Below are 20,413 nucleotides of genomic sequence, written 5' to 3'. Positions count from 1 at the left end.
AATAAAACATATAGATATGATATGCAACCTCTGAAAAGAAACCAATGTAAAAAAGAAACATGCATCCTCCTGCATCACACAAACCTCTACCAGGCACTAAATCAGAAGCAACTGTGCCAGGAAAAATTGCCAATTGCAGGAAGCTTTCCTTGGGATGGGGTTCTGGAGGCCATGTCCTCCAATGCTCCCTTCTGTACAAATTCATATGTGCTTCTGCCAGCCAAGCTGTTGGCTGATGTGTCCGGCTTGTATGTGAAGCTCAATTACAACTTCACAATATTTCATTCGCAGTGCAGAACCAGAAGGAATTTGTCATCCTCATCGCTACCAAGTGGGGTAGCTTTTGAGACCATACTTTGAACACTGAGAGGAAGAAAATTTGATGAACTATGTAAATTTTCAATGATTTAGTAAAATAAGTTCTCAGATGAAGAAGAGAACCAGCTTATTAGAAACTCTGTGCAAAGTGACAAAACCACAATCAGTTCCTAAAAGTTGGACATTTATGTTTCACTTATTTTTCTGCCAAAAGGGACTTCTAGAAAAGCAGTTTCTTTTTCAGAAGGTTAATGGGGATTAAAAAAAAAAAAAAAAAAAAGTCCAAACATGATCACATTTAGAAGAAAACTCCTTTCCTGCTATTTGCTACAACTATTCCCTTTTTGTAAGCTGATCAGCAGTGGTCTCTGACCTCTGGTGTCTAAAATCAGAATCAAATGTTATACAAAATTGAAGCATTAAATTCATTTTACCCAGACCGACTGCTTTATTCCCTGGGACATGCTTATTTTGCCACATTGGAGATTTTGGGCCTGCTAAAGAAATTTTGGGCTGATGATTCTAAGCTGAACACCAGCAGGAAAGTAACAGGAGTTTATGATCTGCCTTTCAACAGTGGTGAGGGAACATGCTGCACCATTGATTTTACAATGAAAAGTTTCCCCTAATCTAAAGGAAATGAAAAAAAGAAAAGAAATCAATGGTGTGAGATGGCCTCATAGTAATAATGATGCAGAGGGCTTGGAAACTACTCAAAAATGACTCAGATTAACAAACTTTTATTAGAGGAGGGTAGAATATTTTGTGTCATACTTTTAACTAGAAAAGGTCTGGGAGCAGAACTACAAGGTTTCCATATCTAAGCTGTGTTAAGATTTCAGTTACTTATATTCCTCATTATGAGAGGCTACTCAAAACTAACTTTAGAGCAGGATCTTTTAGATGGACTGAAATTAGGCCTATTGAATAATCCTCCACAGGAGCCTCTTTTTTTCACTGAAGATTACAGAAGAAATGCCTGCTCTTCCTGAGGACTGAGGCACCTGTTAGATGCATACATGTATACTTTGGCAATATGAGTGCTCTTTTCCCATTTAGCTTCCATAGCCTAAAGGATGTTTAGTTGTGGGATTTGGGCTTGACCATATTTTTAATGGCAGCCCTTTATGCATTTTCCATACTAGACCTTTATTGCTCTTAAAAAATTGTGAAGCTGAAGCAAAACATGAAATCATTGCATTTTCTGGCAACACCTTTCAGTTTAGTTTTTCTGGACAAAAGATTTGATGAGTGGAACTACTGTGAGACATCACAAAACATCTGAAAAGGTTAGTCACACTGCCTCAGGGTGAATTACTGCTGAACTACTGGCTTCACTGCCAGAGGGATTAAAAATGAGAGATGAGCTGTTGCACAGCAGCCAAACACAGGCAGAGACTATGTGCCTCCCAGATCTCAGGATCTGTCTGATCTTGGAAAGAGAGAGAGCAAAAGAGCCACCTGGAATTAGGGAGAAGCAAACTAGGCAGAAGAGGATTAAGAAAAGTGGAAAAAAAAAAGGGGGGGGAATGGGGAGGACTTCAGAAAAAGTGCTTCAGAACTGTTTTGAACTGGAGACAGATCAGTGGAGATGGAATGGTGTATGTGACAGGGAGAGGGAACAATAGACACAGAAACACTTCCAATTGGAAATTGTGATAATGTGAGAAAAACGTTTAGAAGTCCAATTCTGATTTGTATTATACCCCTTGGATACAACTACATCTACAGCTTTCCAATGAAAGTAAATTTTAGAATGAATCCCTTAATACTTTATTGGAAAAAAATCATAACATTCACCAACCAGTTAATCACTGAATTTACTCCCTTATGCGCTTCTGTAGATCTTATTAAAAGTAATTAAAAAAAAACCTAAAATATATTCATATGTTCATGAATGACCGGTAAACTGGATGAGTAACAATGAAAAATCTATTGACTAATTTCCTTAAAAAAAACATTTCATAATTCACAGGAGAATTTTCCAATCCAATATTAGTTAGGTAACTTCATTGCTAGGACTGCGTGAATGTTTAGTTCTGCCAAGAACTTCTTATCTAATAGCACACAGATTTTCTAAAGTTTTTGCTGAAGTATTTGGGCACTCTTCCCCCACCCCAATTTGAAATTGGGCCTTTCAAATTCACAACCTGAATTTGAAATTGTGGTCCTTGAGAAATAGCCTAGTATGTGGCATCCCACTGAGACAATCTGAACTGATTTCTGTATTTCCATACCTAAAGTTATAGAAAAGACCTTATGAAACTTTTTTTTTTTTTTTTTTCAGTAAAGAATTTCATAAATTTTCAACATTAGGACTTACAGTTTCCATGATCTGGTCTATGAAAAATGGCAGAAGATTTTTGTCCTCCATTTTACTTTTGAAAGAAGAGGTGTTTGGAGGAAATTTTTGTTATACTGAAGAAGGTCTTCTTAGATGCATATAAGTTATGCATGAAAGTCCCAGAATAGTCTTTCAACCTTTCTCCATTTTCAATCATTTTGAATAAATCAACTCAAAAACTCTCAAAACTCTCATATAAAATCCTAAAGTATTTCAGGACAAAAATAGAGACAAACCTGTTCACATCATTAGAATTATCTACAAACTTCTGGCTAACTTGAACTGGAGTCTTGGAAACACTGAGATTGTTTTAAAAGTTGTGGGTGCAGACTGCTCTCCACACACTCCCAATTCAAAACCTTCAGACAGAAATATCACTCTGGCTGTTTCTATACAATATTTGCATTATTTTGAAAGCCTGAGGCATGCAAGCATCTTGTGGAAGTGGGAATAGAAAGTGTTTTACTCCTTACCATCTTCTTTAGTGCGGGTGAAAATTTGTTCGCTTCTCACTCCATCTCCGGCTCGTGTGAAAGCCAACACCTGTATGCTGTAGTTGGTATATTTTTCCAGACCATCAAGCTCCAGCGATGGCTGTGTGGTGGTGACATTCTTTATTTCTCCTAGCTCTATAGAATAAAAAGGAATTTGAATTATTTGGTAGGTCAGCCTTTTCCCAGCTATCAGTACCTACTGTAAAAATCTTGGGGACTGAAAATCATATCAGAGACATAATGTTTCATTTTTGCAAAATAGCAATGAATTATATTCAATTAAAATAAATTCCTTTGTGTTCTGACTTCTTACAGTTCAAAGAAGATCCAGTTTTCAGTATCAAAATTTTTCATATTTTTAAAAAACCGAAAATTTCTACAAATTATAAGAATTTTTATAAAAAACAGATAACAAGAAGAGATTATTATAAATTGTTACAGAATTATTATATATTGAATTGCATATGCTAAATTATTACATATTAAAATATTATATATTATCAAATGCAAAAAAATGAGAAAGTCAGCTATTTTCATAGTGTTTCCAGTTTTAAGAAATAACTTTTCTTGTAAGAAACAACAAAAAAAAAAAGCTTCTGTTTTAAAATATGTATCAAGTACTTCTGCAAAGCACTTGATGGCAGTAATACCGGCTAACAATAGATTTAAGCACAGTAAAATCAGATTTATTCACAGAAAGATTATGCACTTCATATTATTTGTTTTTGCAACAGGCTAAGAACTACAACCCATACGGCAAAAAAGCTTGGAACATATTTAGGACAGAAAATAAAACTCAAAAAGACATTACATGAACATCATATTTTTTCATCATGTTCTAAGACATCACGTAGGAGCTTAGATGTGTACTCATAATATTCACTTAAGATCTGTTCCAAATACTGCAGGCATCACTGAAAAAATTTAGTTTTATGTCAGTCATGTCTGCATTGTTTGTATGCTTCTAATATATTTTTTATCTTTATGTTTAAATATACAAAGGAATCTGGTGGCTTATTCCCAAATATTTTTGACTGGCATTACCAGCAGTAGCAAAAGGCCTTGGGGTTATTTTTTCCGGTCCAAGTTACCTTTGCCATACCAACAGAGGCCAGATAACTAGGCAAGCTAAAATACAATGTGGGATTAGGCAAGTGTGTTCTAGCTTTCTATCATTCTTTAGGAAAGACTTTCTGTGGTGTAAATGCCTGAAGTAACTAGGAAAATAAAACTAACATTCACATTTTAAGGAAAAGGTACAGCATTGAAGAGGCTTTCAGGGTAGGGCATAACTGCATTACCTGAGTGTTTCCTAGGCTCCCAACCTTAGATGCTATCGCGCTGGGGAAACTTGGTGTGCTAGCTCTAAGGAACAGCACGGAGCGTAGAGTGGAGTGGAGACACCACGGCTAGGCTCTGTAATCAGGTGGGGCCTCGATTGTTCTTGTGCACAAAGCTGCACTTTTTGCCACCCTAAGCCAAAGACCTGTCATGTTTTGACAAATGCTGTACCCTAGTGTACTTTTTGCTCATTATAATATCATTATAATACCAAAACACACCTCCATCCCAAAAGCTACCCGCCTCCAAGGTGTGACCACCCCTCACTGAGCATGCGCTCTGAATTTCTCGGAGCCTATTACTTTAAACGGAGACGGGAAAACTTTACACCAATCATAACTAAGATATGCTTGACTAGAGCCACTCAAGCTCCACCTAAAAGATAGAAAATAATATAAATTGGCCCAAGAGAGAGGGGATGTTAGGGAAGATACCACCGTCAGGGGAGATACCATCCCGAGGACAACATCCTTAGGACCTCCTGACTCCTGGGATCAGTCGACGGGCTGAGCCTCTCTTCCCCCCCCATTGGGACGCCTTTGGGTGAGATCTGAATACTTGCTTATAAATCTCTACAGAGTCTTTGATCCTTTTAACGCGTTTATTTCTAGGCTGCACACCTGTGACACCTGTAAACACCTGTAACATCTGTAACATCTATAACATCTATAAACACCTGTAATATCTATAACATCTATAACATCTATAACACTGGTAACATCTGTAACACCTACAACACCTATAACACCTGTAACACCTATAACACCTGTGTATTTCATGCATACTAGCTTGCTTTTGCAGACAGTCAATATCGCCGGCAATCCAAAAGAACCTGATTATCTGTTGCTGTAATAAACCATACTTGATTGCATTGTGATAACTCTCATTAAGTGCAACGAGGGTGAGGGTGGTTATCCGTGATAGTTCAGTGTTCTGAATCTAACCAGACCCCCAGGCGGTTAATGCATTTTTGGTGAATGTCCAAACGGACCCCCAGATGGTTAATGCGTTTTTGGTGAATGTCTGAACAGACCCCCAGACGGTTAATGCGTTTTTGGTGAATGTCTGAACGGACCCCCAGGCCGTTAATGCGTTGATGGTGAATGTCTGAACGGACCCCCAGACGGTTAATGTGTTTTTGGTGAATGTCCGACTGGTTCAGTACCCTGAATCTGACCGGGCCCGTAACGGTTAATCAGCTACACCCCTTAACGCGACACTTTCTGCGCTATGCAACTGTGATGAAATTTGCTTGAGTCATTTTGGGTACTTTGGACTGTTGCAACCTCATGGTAAAAGCCTTCCTCAAAGACCCCTCTTGTCAACTTTGCAATGTCCCCTACCATGTTAAAGCTCTACAGAAGGTGGCTTCCTTCATGGGTATATGAAGCTTTCTCTAAACCAAAGAAAAAAGTAAGTACAATGCCTTCACAACAGAGAATAAGTGATACAAATGCTATATATGACTTGTTACTCAGTGACAGTTTGAATTCTCTTACCTCCATCCAAGAGATTGGCCCAGTAGATAACCCTGAATCCTTGCAGAATCCCATTTAGGGTTTCTTTTGCCAGTGTTGACCAAGAAATAGAAATTGTTTCTGGTGATGTTGCAGTGGCTTGCACATTCCCAGGAGGGCAACTGGGTACTGGAAGAAGATATTCATCATTTTTAATTTGATGAATACAACTCAATGTTTACCACATTCATGTATGCCTTTTCGTAGAAATCTATATAAAAGAGCACTCTTCACTGTTCTCAGCAGAATCCCCTTCAGCTGCACTTTCAGTTTGGATTACTATCCCTCCACCCAGTATTTAATTAGCAGTTACACACTGTTAAAAATGCAAGGCCTTTATTCTTGCTACAATCTCCAGGTTTCTGCAAGTGCAGCTGATTTCCCTGGAATTACTTTTGATATACTCTTTCCCACTAGCTGACTAGTCTTTTAATAGTTTCTTTGTCATGTCTGTTGAAATGGATCCTAAAGCTGAAATATGCAGAATATATTCTGTAAACTATTTAAACTTACTTTTGGAATTTTGTGTCCATATTGACATCTTTCTGAACAATTCTAATCTCCTAAAACCATTGCAGGGGAAAAGTGGCCACTTCTAGAAAAAATACTGTGAAAAATGTTCATAAAATATTTTCACTGACATTTAGAAAAAGTGGAAAAAGTCAGTGAAATATAAGGCATTTCCTTTTGGTCACTTAACATCAGAGCAATAACTCCAGTCTTAGGTTTTGGTGCTTAAAGCTCATCTTTAATTTTGAGAGTGACCTGAAACTGAATGAGGACATTAAAGAAAAAAAAAAAAAAAAAAAAAAAAAAAAGTAAATATGCATGCCAGATTCTGAAGAAAATTCAGATTCTAGCAAAAAATATTACACATCATAATACAAAATATATGTATATGTGTATACTGTCTTCTGATACCTTGTGGTGATCTGTCCAGTCCTGGACATGTTCAGAGTAAATGGAAAACTCCAGCTTTCCATGAAGTATATGCCTCAAAATCTATAGCTCTCAAGAGCAGTAGATATGTGCTGCTCCATTTCCCACACATAAAAAGACAGATTCCTAGCTGGCACTGCCTTCATTACACTGACACTAATATACAGTAGCTGAAAACCTGACCTACACTATCTTTTAGGAATATGTAGAGTTTTCTGTTATACTTCTCTAAAATATTGTGTCTCTCTTTGCATATAGCATCATTCTCTTTTTCCACTAGAGGACTCCCTCTCATTGTTTGAGGAGTGCATTTTACATAGTTAAAAAAAAAAATAAATCTAAATTGTTCCTTAGATTAGACAGTTCACATTTTGTCTGAAATGATGATTTTTCTCTCATTAGTTTGGATATCCTTGAAAAACACCTCTCCCTTTTTAGGTTGACAAGATGTAATACAAGAGCTCCTGTTTTCACAGCAGACTAATTTGAAAACAAAATAAGTCTACAAAATTAACAGTATCACTTTACCTTTCTGAGCTATACTTCTTAGTATCTCAAAGTGCACTTTGAAGCTACAATGAGGTCACAAAATTGCAAATGTGACAACATCAGAGCAATGAGCTTCTTAATGAAAGCTAGTCAATATTATCCACGCTGGAATATATTCCCTCAATATATTCTGCATCCCTTACAATGTGAATTGTACGTGCTCATTGGCTAACCTCTTACCATCCAGCTGTCTACTATATCTAACATTTATGAAGACTGGTTTTCTACTATCCACTCTACAATAATCACAACAGCAAATGTAATAAGGCATAAATAAATAAATAAATAATGTGACTCAAAATAGCAGTTTGTCAAGGACCTACCATCCTCAAGAGTTGTGGTGATGATTTCCTGAGAAGAAGGTCCTATTCCAGCCCGGTTACAAGCCTGGACTACCATGCCATATTGGGTGAATTTTTTCAGGTTATTCAGTGTATAAACTTCACTGTCCCCTGTGGTATCAATACTGATGATGTTGAACTGGAAATTGCCTCCTGCACTGTACTCCCGATAACCTATCTGGTATCCACGGATAATTCCATTTTGTAAGTGTTTCTTTGGAGCCTAAAAAGGATATGAAAAATTACATGTTAAATATATATTGCCAAAGTCAAGTTGTCCCCCTTAAAAATTTTGAAATACACACAAAGTTAACTTTTATTTTTTCACTGAATGCAAGTCTATTTCTAGGTAACAATTCAAAAATCCTCTCTGAATATGACATAGAAACATTTTTAAATGATATATAAATATAAATGTAGGATGTTTTCATAGTGCATTCCTATGTTAAAAGAAAGACTATTAAATGGTTCATACACAGAAAAATCTGATAAGAAAATATTTTTTAGCTATAATTTAAATTTAAAATATTTTGTTCTTCTACTAGATGAATCAATCAAAGTTGAGTTGATAAGGGTATATTTGCATTACAAGCATACAATTCACAACTAATTCTGTTTTTGTCAGAAGCCACTACCACTCACTTGCTAAGTCTTTAGTAAGTCATTTATAGATTTGTTGAAGGCAGTCATATAAGTTTATTCAGCTAGAAGTATGAGGAGATTTTTATGCTGTGCTTTGAAATATGCTTCTGTTCACTCAGTGCGTAGTGTGGAAAGATGATTAGATAATGAGTGCTGAAGGCAATAATGAATTGGAAAGCTGGGATTTGCATAATGAATAGTTATGAAAACAAGGTGTACAATATCTGGCTTTCAAGAATATGGGCAGTACACATTTTTTGGCCGTAATTATGTACTGTAGTTCTCAGTTGAAGGACAAGATTCCCTGTATCTCCAGTAGTGGAAATAATTTCTGCAGTAAAAAATGTAGTCTACAGTAAAATAAGGACTGGAAACTCAGGAAAAAAGACCATTATTGACAGAAATACATGTTTTGATTGCATTTAAACAGTAGTGGAGTGATTTCAATATTTGATTATGTTCTTGTCTGATATTCTAATGGATATTACGTGCAATTAGTATAAAAAATTTAAGGCACAGTTTATAATCCATGGACAAAAAGCTCTTCCAAATCCTTCAGCCTTCAAATTCTCGCCAGATGCCCATGAGCTTATCTGTTCCACTGACCCATAAAAAAGGTCTTTGTGACGCATCTTATCAAAGAGAAGCATTAGATGAGTTCAACTGGCACAGACAGAATTTTCTCTTGTTACTATATCCAGCTAAATCTGCTGAGGAACACTTTCTCAAGAAGAATATCCTTTTCTGCCACAGGACCTGTCTATTTCAGCACATTTACTCTGTGTTGGAATAAAGTCTCACTGGAGCTAATAAAACCAGCATAGAATTTGCCTTTCATCCTCTACCAACAAATCATTGCTTTGCAAAAATCACCCTCTCCATATACAAAAGGTATCACTGGATGGATCTGACTCACTGTATTATCCTTTAAGATGATTTATTTTCTTTCTTCCTGCTGCCTTCAGAAACAGAAGCAAAACTTGAAGCAAGAATAATACCTCCACTGTTATTTCAGTTTTTCTGATAAGCTCTCTACAAACATGGTGCGTTCTGCTCAGGTGTAGGTGACCAAATTAGGATTTAGCATGCAAAAGTCTGCAGATTCAGGGCTTGAACTCCTTGTAAGGCACATTGCAAGGATTAGAATTATTTTTGTAATCTAAGAAAATATATTTTTCTTGTTGGAATACTTCTATGTTTTGTGAAAAACTTTATAAATATGTCAGTGTATTGTCAGTACTGATGAAGAGAGGCAAAAAGGCCAAATTAACCTAATCTATAAACATTTCACACTGACTAAAAGAAAAAGAGCTTGGACAAGGTAGCAGACAACTCAAACATTATTATTAGAGGAATTAGAGCTTTCAGACAATGTTGCAGGTCTCTTTTTTAAATGCATAAAAGTCTGGAGGCACCAGTTTAATTATTACAGGACATCGCTTCTCTCCATCAGTGTTAGATTCCGCCATAATTTGGCAAATCCTCTACAGTCTGCATGGAATTTCTTGACTGAAATGGTAACTTGAGCACTGTTGCAGGTGCAAGTCTCAAGGTCTAAAGCATCTCAGAGTTAAAGGCTGCAAACAGAACTTTCCCAGGTACTACCACAGGAGACTTTTGATCAAAAGCCTTTGCTACAAACACACACTGCATATTGAGCTCGCAAAGGAAACGCAAAACACATACTTACAGCAGATAATGAAGTTTTCTTATTGTTTAGTGAGTGGTATATGCTACCTGCTGATACATACAGCACACATTAAGATACTGTATGTACAACACTATATACCATAAGGCATGGACTGCGTGCAAAGAGAAGTGAGTGTACACCTTTTACATACTGGAATACAGAATTATAGCATATATACACATATCATACTGTAAAGCAGATGGAACATAATGATAAATCATAAATTTACCATGCATTAAAATGTTCTGAATTCAGTGAATTGAAATCAAAATAGCCTTTCCACTGAAAATTCTGTAATTATGTACTTTCTCATTTTTTAATTGGAATAAAATGGTGAATTTCATATTCTTTATGAAACATTTTTTAGGTCAGGGGATTTTTTGTTCTTTAAGTAACATTTAAAAAATTTGCTATATTTTTTTTCCCACTTTAAGACATACAATGAAAAACAAGCTCAGAGTCACTTCGGAACAAAGCACTGAAACATTCTGCTCCACAAAACTTCAAATGTTCCCTGTTAGCACTATCTAAATGCTTTATTTTGGATTGACTTTTTTTTTGCACAAAATAAATCACATTTGATGTATACACCTTGTTTAAAGGTCTATTTTGAGTAGAAAATTCATTTGTCCATTAAAAGGTGTTCATGGGAAAAAATATAGTTAAGCTTGTCAGTGGTTGTAGAACGTTATGAAAACATTTCAGTCTCTGATCTTACTTATCTCATAAAATGCAATATTTCTAAAGTAAGGCACAGAGGACTTCTGCAAAGCATGACAAAGTAATTGTGTGCATGCATAAAGAAGAGAATGAATATTTCATATGTCTATATATAATAGTTTCTTTTACTTTATAAAGTGCTACAAGAAAAAATAACAAATATTTTCATGTTATTTCCTAAATGAGAATTCCTGTTTAATTTCCATTCTCATTGCATTATTATAAGCTACCAAAAGTGCTGAGTGTTAAAAATTCAGTCTGTTACCCAACATCTTATGTGGACACATAGACATGGAATAAGGTAGAATAGTTCAGTTCGAAGGGACCTACAAAGATCATCTAATCTAACTGCTTGACCATTTGCACAGGGCATCAACAACCTCACTAGGAAGCCTGTTCCAAGTGTTTAACCACCTTCAGGGTAACAAACCTTTCCTAACGTCCTGTCTGAACCTCTCCTGGCACAGCTTTGCACTGTTCCCTTGTGTTCTATCATTGGTTACCATGGAGAAGAGATTAAATAGAATAGACCTATGAAACTTTGCTTAACTAGGATTTTCTAAAAAGAGGGCTAAAATAAACTTTAAATGAAGATTAATGATGGCAGCAAGCTGAAGAAATAGTACTTAGTAAAATAAAATATAACTGATATGTTGCTCTCTGCTCATTTTGCTGTTACACTGTATTTAAATTAGTTTTTTCAACTTTAAACAAAACTATGGTTCTCAACACAATCTCTTTTCTATAATGTCATCATATGTTTCCATGGCTCCACATGCTTCTGAAAAAAAAAAAAAAAAAAAGACCAGGCTATTACTTGATGTTTTTTCCCTCCATGACAAAATATTTCATGGGAATATTTCTTTACTCTCAAGTACTTCATGTTGCACAATACAACAAATGCCTTCAGCAGTCCTACTCTTCTCTGTACTGCATCATTGGGATGCAGTCTCTGTACTGCATCCCAAAAGCCAGGATTCAGCATGGGACACAGCTACAGGATGTCTTGTGGTACCTTGTTGAGTAAAGGACTAAAAGTGATCTGCCTGGGCTAGAACTGTAAAATTTCAAGGAAAGTGAATGGCTCACTCCTGTCTTGGGGTTTCTTAATTAGGGGACAGCTGCTACAAATTGTCATTCATGAAATAACTTGTCCAGTAAAGGTGGGACTAAGTGAGCACTAACCCCTCAGGAAGGTAGCTCTGACTTCAACTTTATCTGCAATGGAACTTCCAGGTCAAGGAAAAGAATTAGGTTTTGACTGCATCCAGCACCACACCTGCCATCAGATAAGGCAATGATTGTAAATCAAGGCAAATAGTTTCAAGTTGAGCATTCAGGGTGTTGAAAGTACAAAGATCACAATGAGCAGAATTTCAGTGAAGTGTCAATGTTGCCCTCTGCTGTTGATCATTTCACAAGAAGACCTCTCAAGTTTCTGCTGCTTGCAAAACAGCACATCACAGGGTCATATAGCACAATGGGACCATAAGCTATCGCTGGCTAGAGGACATACTAGCAAGATAAGCCCACTGCTAAAGCTCCTTTTGTGTTGCTTGACCGTGTCAGACACTGCTGGTTAATAAATTTAAAGATCTGCCATCTTGTTCATTTGGCAGATGTAGAGACACCATGGTGCTGTGAATGGACAGTCTTGGCTGTGAAAGAAAAAGAGGCAGACAGCAGTTTTGTGCAAACACAAATTTAACATTTAACTTGGGTTGGGTCTCTGGGAATAAGACCCTGTAGACTGGGTGTGCAGCCTGGAAGTGCTGCCTGCAGCAAACACCAAATGTCTGGCCAGAGTCTGCATAGTACATGGTACCAGGTTCACCGGGGGTGTGTTCTGGGAGCATAGACCTACCTTTTCTGGTCTTAATATGTGCTGCAGGGTTACCAGATGGCATTTCCAAGGTCACAAGTATCTCACAACCTGAGCTAACTCCAGCTGTGAAAATCCCTCTCTATACTCAGCTCATGAGACACGCTGGAACAATGGAATATATATTCAATACATAGCTCATTTCTGTGATTATTGTGCTATAGCAGATACTGATCATTACTTGACAAGCATTCACAAAACTTCCTAACATGATCCTGAGAATTGTTTACACAAATATACAACTCCAGTTCTTCTTTTCATATGCTTCTGCTCTACAGACAACACCTAGAAATCAGGGTACTCGGTTGTAGCTGGTGTAGCCTGGAAGTACAAAATTTAATCATATTTTAGGCAGTGTTGTAAAAACATATATGGAAATTTTAATTGTCCTGTGGCTGTCCACACATATCTGCATCTATAAAATGTAATTTTGCATCTTCAGAATCACAAAGGGCAGCTATAAACTCCAGCAGTAAAGCAATGGTGCCTATCTTCTGTTGTTGCTTTTGAAAATTTTCCCCAAAGTGAGCTTTAAAAAAACAAGCAAAGCCTTTCAATCTGACTACCCACACGTCCATAAGAGAAAGGGAAAACATTAAAACAAGTTCATGCATAGAGTCTTGGATGTTATAGTTGGCTAGATCTGATTGCAGTTACATTTCTCAAGTGCTTTAAAAAGCAACAACCCATTAAGCATTTATTTTGGTTGTTGAGAATCACTGAACACTATGCATTACTTTAATATTTATTTCTTTTTCTCTACTTACTATGTTGAACTTAAATCACTGCTTCATGTATGCTTTTTATAAGTACATTATTGTGTTTTACTTCACCCACCAAGTAACCCTGTGGCTAGAGAACACAAGCCTTCAGTTTTCTGCAATCCATCTAATGAAAACCAGTTCTGATGTAATTTCAAAATCCAAGAATCAGCATCATATTTGTGTCCTCTGCATAAGATGTCTGATGAAGACTACTTTTTTTTTTCTTTGAGCTTAATATTGAAATGTCTCATGGAGATAGAATTTTTAATACACTGTTTTAAAAACATTATTAAACTATTTGAAAAATTCTGTCAGATGAGGTTTCTCTGTACAAGCTGAACATCTCAGCAGTTACAAGTCCACCTGCACTGTGCAGAGATCATACACAAAACCATTTCAAACATAGCTGAAATACCTCTGATATCATCCTGAAAGCATTTAAAACATTATGTGGTTGTCAGAACACTGATCAAAATTTAGAGAAGATGAACTGAATCACAAGACACGTGAGAACTTTTTAATAATAACAGTTGCTGATATTTTTAAATCAGTTTATCTGATTCATCGGTTTTCATGGACTATATTGAGACACTATATTGCTCGTTCTGTGCAAATACGATGTCAGTACGGCTCTCTTCCAAAGTCCATTGCAATGGAAAAAAAAAAAAGAATCCCATTAGCTCCAATGGTTTGAGGAAAATTTGCCCAAAACCACACTGGAATTCTGCAAGTGCTCATTTTTCATGCATATAGCCTTAACTCTGAAACCAGAAGTAGGAGATGTAATTCTCATTGGTAGAGGCAAGAGTCTGCTGCTCTTACTCTCCACTGAAATATTCTTTCTTTAAATAATGCACCAGTCTTAATGATGAATATTGTAAGATTTTCTGGTAAGATCTGCAAGGTCTCCCCCAAATAAAATAACTCTGATCCACAGTTATAATACTTATCTCAATGGATACTCTCTGAATACACAAAAATATTGTCAGAGCTTTTATTCTTGGCTGTGTGTATTTACCTTCCAGGTGACTCTAATGCTTTGTGAAGATATGGGCTCAAGCTGAACATCCTGAGGTGGACCATCGGGAGCTGGAAAGAAAGAAAGGAGATACATCAAATCTGTCTTAACAGAACTTGGAATTCTGCACTTCATAAGCTATGCTACCATATTAACACACCAGCATCACAAAGACTTGGACAGTGACAGTACCATATGATAAACTGAAGACACTACTTTGATCAAAGAAAACCAGAGCCTAGCATCTTACTTATTCAGGTATCATCTGTAATCAACAGTGAAATACAACACTAAATGTAGCAACTTGGCAAATGAAATAAGAGTGAATTATAATGACTTTTCTCTCTTAGTGATATGCTCACAATGCTGTTTGTGTTTTGTAAATAGGGAAGATGTATTTTTGAGAGTTAGAGCCCAGTGATAGCGAAGTAGCAGAACTCATTTAAAAGTAGGTAAGAGTGGATCTCCTCAGCCAGCCTTCATCATGCTGCACTTTTCAGAGGGTCCCCCTTTGTTTGCTGGAGACCGAGCACATACAGCCAGATATCAAATGGTTTATACATGAAAACCTGAACACTTTATAATCCTTCTTTGCACCCCTCCCCTTGACCAATGTAGGTATCCCAGCCTGGGAATCAGACAAAAAATAACTATCAGGTGGAAGAAGTCTGCTACAGACCATGTTAAGTAAGGAGGGGTTTCATCTACTATCGATATGCTGCCAAGGGTGTGCATGATGTCTTAAATACAAATGAGAAGGCCCAGAGTCAAAAGGCACCTGCTTGTCAGCTGGACAGCTACAAAGCAGATCAGGAATCGACGGACTGAACAGAGAGGTGTGAAGTAAATTGCTTGCTCAGCAAGGTAAATCATTGCAAAAGGAAGATCTGAAGAAAGAAATGAAGTAATCTCAAGCTGTTCCATGAGAGTTCCCTAGATGCAGAATGTGGCCTCAGTTAAAAGCTAAATTAAGCTTAATAGCATGACAAGGGAAGTAAGGCAATAAAAAAGATGAGATGGGGCAGTTAGAGGTTGAGCAGCAGTAAATGACAGTTGTAGTGAAAGGAACCAGAACATTTAACTGATGAAAGCAGGAAGACCCAGAATGCAGCCTATAATATGTTTAAGTTATTAAATATGCCCTATTGTTATCTGTTCTTGACTGTCCTTCATAGAGAAAATTTTCAAAGTTTGAAAGAACTTTATTTCCATTCTCCTTGAATTCATGTACAGGAAGGAGAGGAGAAAAAGTCCACTGGCAAAAATGAGGTCTCTATGATTTTTTTTTGAATCCTGTCCTTGATTCTGTCCCCCCTGCTTACTAACATGAATGCCATTTCTCTGGGAACATTATAATGTAGTGGAATCTGAGCAAAGCATTTGATCCAATAAATGGGTTTTAAAATGTGATCCTTAAAGTCTTGCCTTTTCCTTGAAAGACCCTAAAAGTTTTTACAGGCCTGAATAGTTAATTGTTCCCAGCATCCATGGTGAAATGTTAATGTTGTTAAATAAAAGGTCATTTATTGTATGCCTTTAATGACATAGAGATTTTGTGACAAAGGCATAACCCAGAAATCTCAGTTTGCTTTATTGATTTCAGTATTAAACAACTGCTATAAAAGTCCTTTTTTTTTTTTTTTTTTTTTTTTCCTCCTGACAAGCATTAGTGAAAGAGTGTACTTGCAGTGCATTTTCCAACACAGGAACAAATTGGGGTTGTACAGAGAGAAAGATATGTTCTGTAAGCTTTGAAATCATGGCTAGCTGCATGAAAGTATGAAACTAAGAGCTTGACTGTCCATGTGCCACAGAGACCCTTTATGGCTTTCTTTCTAATAGCTAGTGCTGGGTCACTTAGTTTACAGTAATATGTGATATGTCATCCACACACTTGCCAATGGCCTGGCTCGAGTTGTTCAGTTTTTATATTGCCTTTCTTGTACCTCTATTTTGCTCCCTTCTTATTCGTTTCTCACTTATTTCCTTCACCCATACTATTTTCCATTTGCTATCATAAAAACAGAGGACTGAAGTAAACAGTGATCAAAAAATGATAGTCCTGTGCATTGCACACCACCTGAAATCAAAACCCAGGAGGCAAACATCACATACTTTGCCTAGGCCTGACCTCCCCTCTACCAATTGTTCCCTAAGTAGATCAGTGACTTCTGAATACAGTTCCACACCACTGGTCTCTCCAAATAGATGGTGCTTATAAAAACAGCAACAAAAGGATCAATCATTTAGAAACTTGTTTACAAAGAACTGAATAAAATGTTATAATAAGGTTCCATTCTATTCATGGGGAAGCTTTTTAAAATTATTTTATTTTATTTATTTATTGATTTATTTCAGGTCAACTGCTGATTGTGACAACTTAATTACCAGTCACAGAAAAAACTCAGCAAGTAAGAAATATTCTAAGCATGAGTGAACAACTGAGAAGGGTAGATCCAAGAACCAACAGTCTACTTGGATGTTTATTGACAAGGAAATATGGGCATTTTGGGGAATAGAGGATGCCAGGTAGAAGAATGGATAATCTGTTTTCTACAGGGATTTCACATTTTCATTGAATAAAATAAGAGAAAAAACATGACCAAATGAGAAATATTTTGCAGACTATCCACCACAAATAAAGCTGTTCGCTGAAAGCTCATAAAGATGTGAATGTTCTTCACAACTTTCCTTCTACTAGGATGAAAAACAACACCTGGTGAAAAAAGAAATGCATCTCATGTTGTCTCCTGTTTACTCAGCTTTGCACTGTGAGCCCTTGCATCCTATTCTTATTCAAAAGGTCCCTTGGAACCAAAAAACATGTTCTCCTCACAAGGGGTATATTTTCACTGTGGTAGTTTCACCCATGGTGAAAATGAGTGGGAATTATAGAATTGTACTCATATGAACTGAACTGGGCATCCATCACCAAGTGTTTAAAGTCTAGACAAACACGAATCTTGAAAAAGAAATAGGGTTTTCACTGCCAGGAGAGTCACCCAGCTATCTGCATTATGGTTTTCCTTTCAAAATCCCCAAAGAGGAAAGCATTTCTGACTTCAGATAAAATAGCAGAAAAACTAAAATTAGCAAGATAAAAGCGTGTTTTCAAAAGCAAATAATCAGCTTCCTGTCTGATCACATTTTTTCAGGGTAACTTTATCCAGTTTCAGTGAACTAAGGGAGTTGAACCTACTTTGCTACTTTTAAAAGTGCGCCTTTGCATGTTATGTATAATTGCAATATGTATCTGGCAGAAGTATTTATAGCCATTCAACTTTTTCATTCCTAACTGCTTCAAGAGAACTGTAGCACTTTTCTCTCATAAGTCTTCTCCAGTGTCACATGTAACATGCAGAACTTGTGATGTGAGAGCATGTATGAGGCATAGTCCTAAGAAATAAACATAAGACAGCACTGGAAGACAGCAATTAGAGTACAAAAAGGAGAGGCTCCAGACATTAAAGTGAAAATGCAGGAACAGCTCTCTTGCTACAGAAACCTGTAATGATATACAAGAATAAATGGAAACAAAGAACAGGAGGATGACCCTAATTAATGACAACCAACTGACTTATACAGTAATTAGAAAACTAGATAGTGAGTGGGATGGGGGATCAAATAGACAAAGGAATTTTGCATTCCTGAAGATTAAATGTTCTCAAATGGGAGTAACTTAAATTAGTTACCTATACTAATACCTGAGCATCTAAAGAAAGCCACAAGATCCAGAGGGGCTGAACCATACATAGAAATATAATGCTGGTTGTGATGCCTAACTGCAGATACATGTATGCATTTTCCAATAACCAAAGATGAAAATTTGGAGCATATTGTCTTCTTTGACCACTAGATGCCACTGAACTACTTTAATTACAGGCCTGCATGATGAAGTTACAAAAGTCACAGTGTTTCATGAGAAAAAATCAGTATTTCTTTTGATGTAGCTGCAGCAACAGAGGTAGAATATCAAGTAAAGACTCCTCATGTCAGAGAACAATAATTCCCAGCACAATTTAGACGCTACAGAACCAGAGTGTACCTGCTTCATCAGTTGTGATGGTGAGCTCATTGCTGGCCTCACTCTTGCCGATGCGGTTCTTGGCATACATGCGAATGTTGTAAGTTGAGGAAGGGTGGAGGTCAATGATAGTGGCTTGGTTTAGCTGAGGGGAAACGTCTTTGGTTCTCTGAACAGAATCCCAAGAGTCTATTTAATCAGAGATTAAAACAAAACAGACATGTAACATATGATGTTAATATTACCAACACAAGTCTGCAGTTAAACCATCTAGTGCAGCAGGATTCTGCCCTTGTAGAATTAACTCAGCTAATACCTGGTGCTATATACAAAAAACAAGTGATCCCATTCTTTCATGGCTCTCCCAAATGCTCCAAATGTAGTGCTGTAAAGAATAAGATCTCAGCCCAAGGGACACCAACAAGTCTGTGAGAATAGCTGATCCTCTGCCTTTTTGAGGGTTAGTGAGAGCAGCAAAGATTCTCCAGCTTTGTGTCTGTGTGTACAAAGGTTTTTTATTTTGTTTTGTTTTGTTTTGTTTTGTTTTGTTTTTTAGTACTGTTACAGTGGAACAACTGTGAAAAAGATGGGAGCTACTGCCCCAGAGGAGTCCGATTCAGTGTGGAAGTTGGTTATGCTCACAAAAGGTGGGGAAAGAGAATTCATAAATAGGAATGAAGAGTTCTTGGATTAGCAGAGATCAAGTAAAAAGTTTGGTCCCAAACTCCAGGAGTTCAGACCACAGTTAGCACAAGCTTGGAGTACCTTGCTGGCTTAGACATGGGACTCAGCACCCGCCAGCACTGATGTTATTGCCCTGACTCATGTTAGGATATAAGAACAGTTTAAAACAAGGGGAATTAAAAACCTTCTTAGATGTTTGCATAAATCTGAAAAAAAAAAAAAAAAAAAAAAAAGAAGGAGCACATTATTTTTATTCATAGTTACTATTCATCTGTCTGTTATGCTTTTAATAAATTCTCCACACACACATAATAGAAAAATGGATTGAAATTGGCTAAATCCAGTGACCCCTCAGTTTCATCTATGCAGTTCGTTTCTGCAAACAGAATAGCAGAATCTATCTGTTTAAAGCATCTTGATATCTCTTTTGAGCTGCCATCCATCATTTCTTTTCTTACAGCAGCCAATGTTTCTCTTTTAACCTCTGCAGCATCCTAAGGGGGATGTCGCTGGGGGCTCTACTGTAGTGTTTTACAGTATAGGTCACTGTAGGGAGAATCACAGAAAGCTCAGCAGATGAGAAAGACTAGTTTAAAAATAGAAAGTTTACTCAGATACAGAACATTTGCACACACTGTAAATTCTTTATGTGTAGCTTGCTAGAAGGTATGCAAGTTGTCACAATGACATCTGCAACTTCACTGGTTACAGAGCCTTTTTTGCTTGTCTGTGTGGCTTAATTTACCCAGAAAACATTTAGGAATCAGCCTTTTATGTGCTAACCAAATGCACTTGGATTTATTTTCCTTGGTAACTGAGATTGCCAAAACTTCCTCTGTAGGATACCTTCAGAAGCTCGAGAAGAGTTACCTGCAGGCAGCACCAACTGCTTTCAGTTGGTTTTCTTAAACTCTACAGAATTTCCTCAACATGCTAATAGATAAGTATTGTCAGTGTCCTACATTATGGCTCATAATACCTGACACTCTGCTTTAAAATACGTCACTTACCAAGTGCCACAGTAACCATTTGCTCACATCTGAAGCTCTTCAAAGCCAAATGCTTCAAAAGATAGTATGAAACACCCACAATGTACCAAAACAAGAAGATTTCAGACACTGTAGGTTAAGAATTACCCAAAAATGA

The 20,413-nt window shown here is 36.9% G+C and overlaps 1 protein-coding gene across 1 annotated transcript in view; it reads right to left on the bottom strand.

Moving 5' to 3' along the window:
* The window catches only part of DSCAM (DS cell adhesion molecule), a gene marked incomplete at both ends in the record, with an annotated part of 475,592 nt that overhangs the window by 83,997 nt on the left and 371,182 nt on the right, over window positions 1–20,413 (bottom strand). Inside the window, 5 exons of the mRNA XM_084306215.1 lie at window positions 3,136–3,291; window positions 5,997–6,143; window positions 7,826–8,066; window positions 14,560–14,630; window positions 18,605–18,772. Coding sequence (XP_084162341.1) covers window positions 3,136–3,291; window positions 5,997–6,143; window positions 7,826–8,066; window positions 14,560–14,630; window positions 18,605–18,772 — 783 coding nt within the window. The remainder of the gene's footprint in view (window positions 1–3,135; window positions 3,292–5,996; window positions 6,144–7,825; window positions 8,067–14,559; window positions 14,631–18,604; window positions 18,773–20,413) is intronic.

The sequence above is a fragment of the Netta rufina genome (genome assembly GCF_964035555.1).
Source record: "Netta rufina genome assembly, chromosome: 1".
NCBI classification, from domain to species: domain Eukaryota; kingdom Metazoa; phylum Chordata; class Aves; order Anseriformes; family Anatidae; genus Netta; species Netta rufina.
Note: the sequence above shows the minus strand (reverse complement) of the source record. Positions and strands in the feature narration are given on the sequence as shown.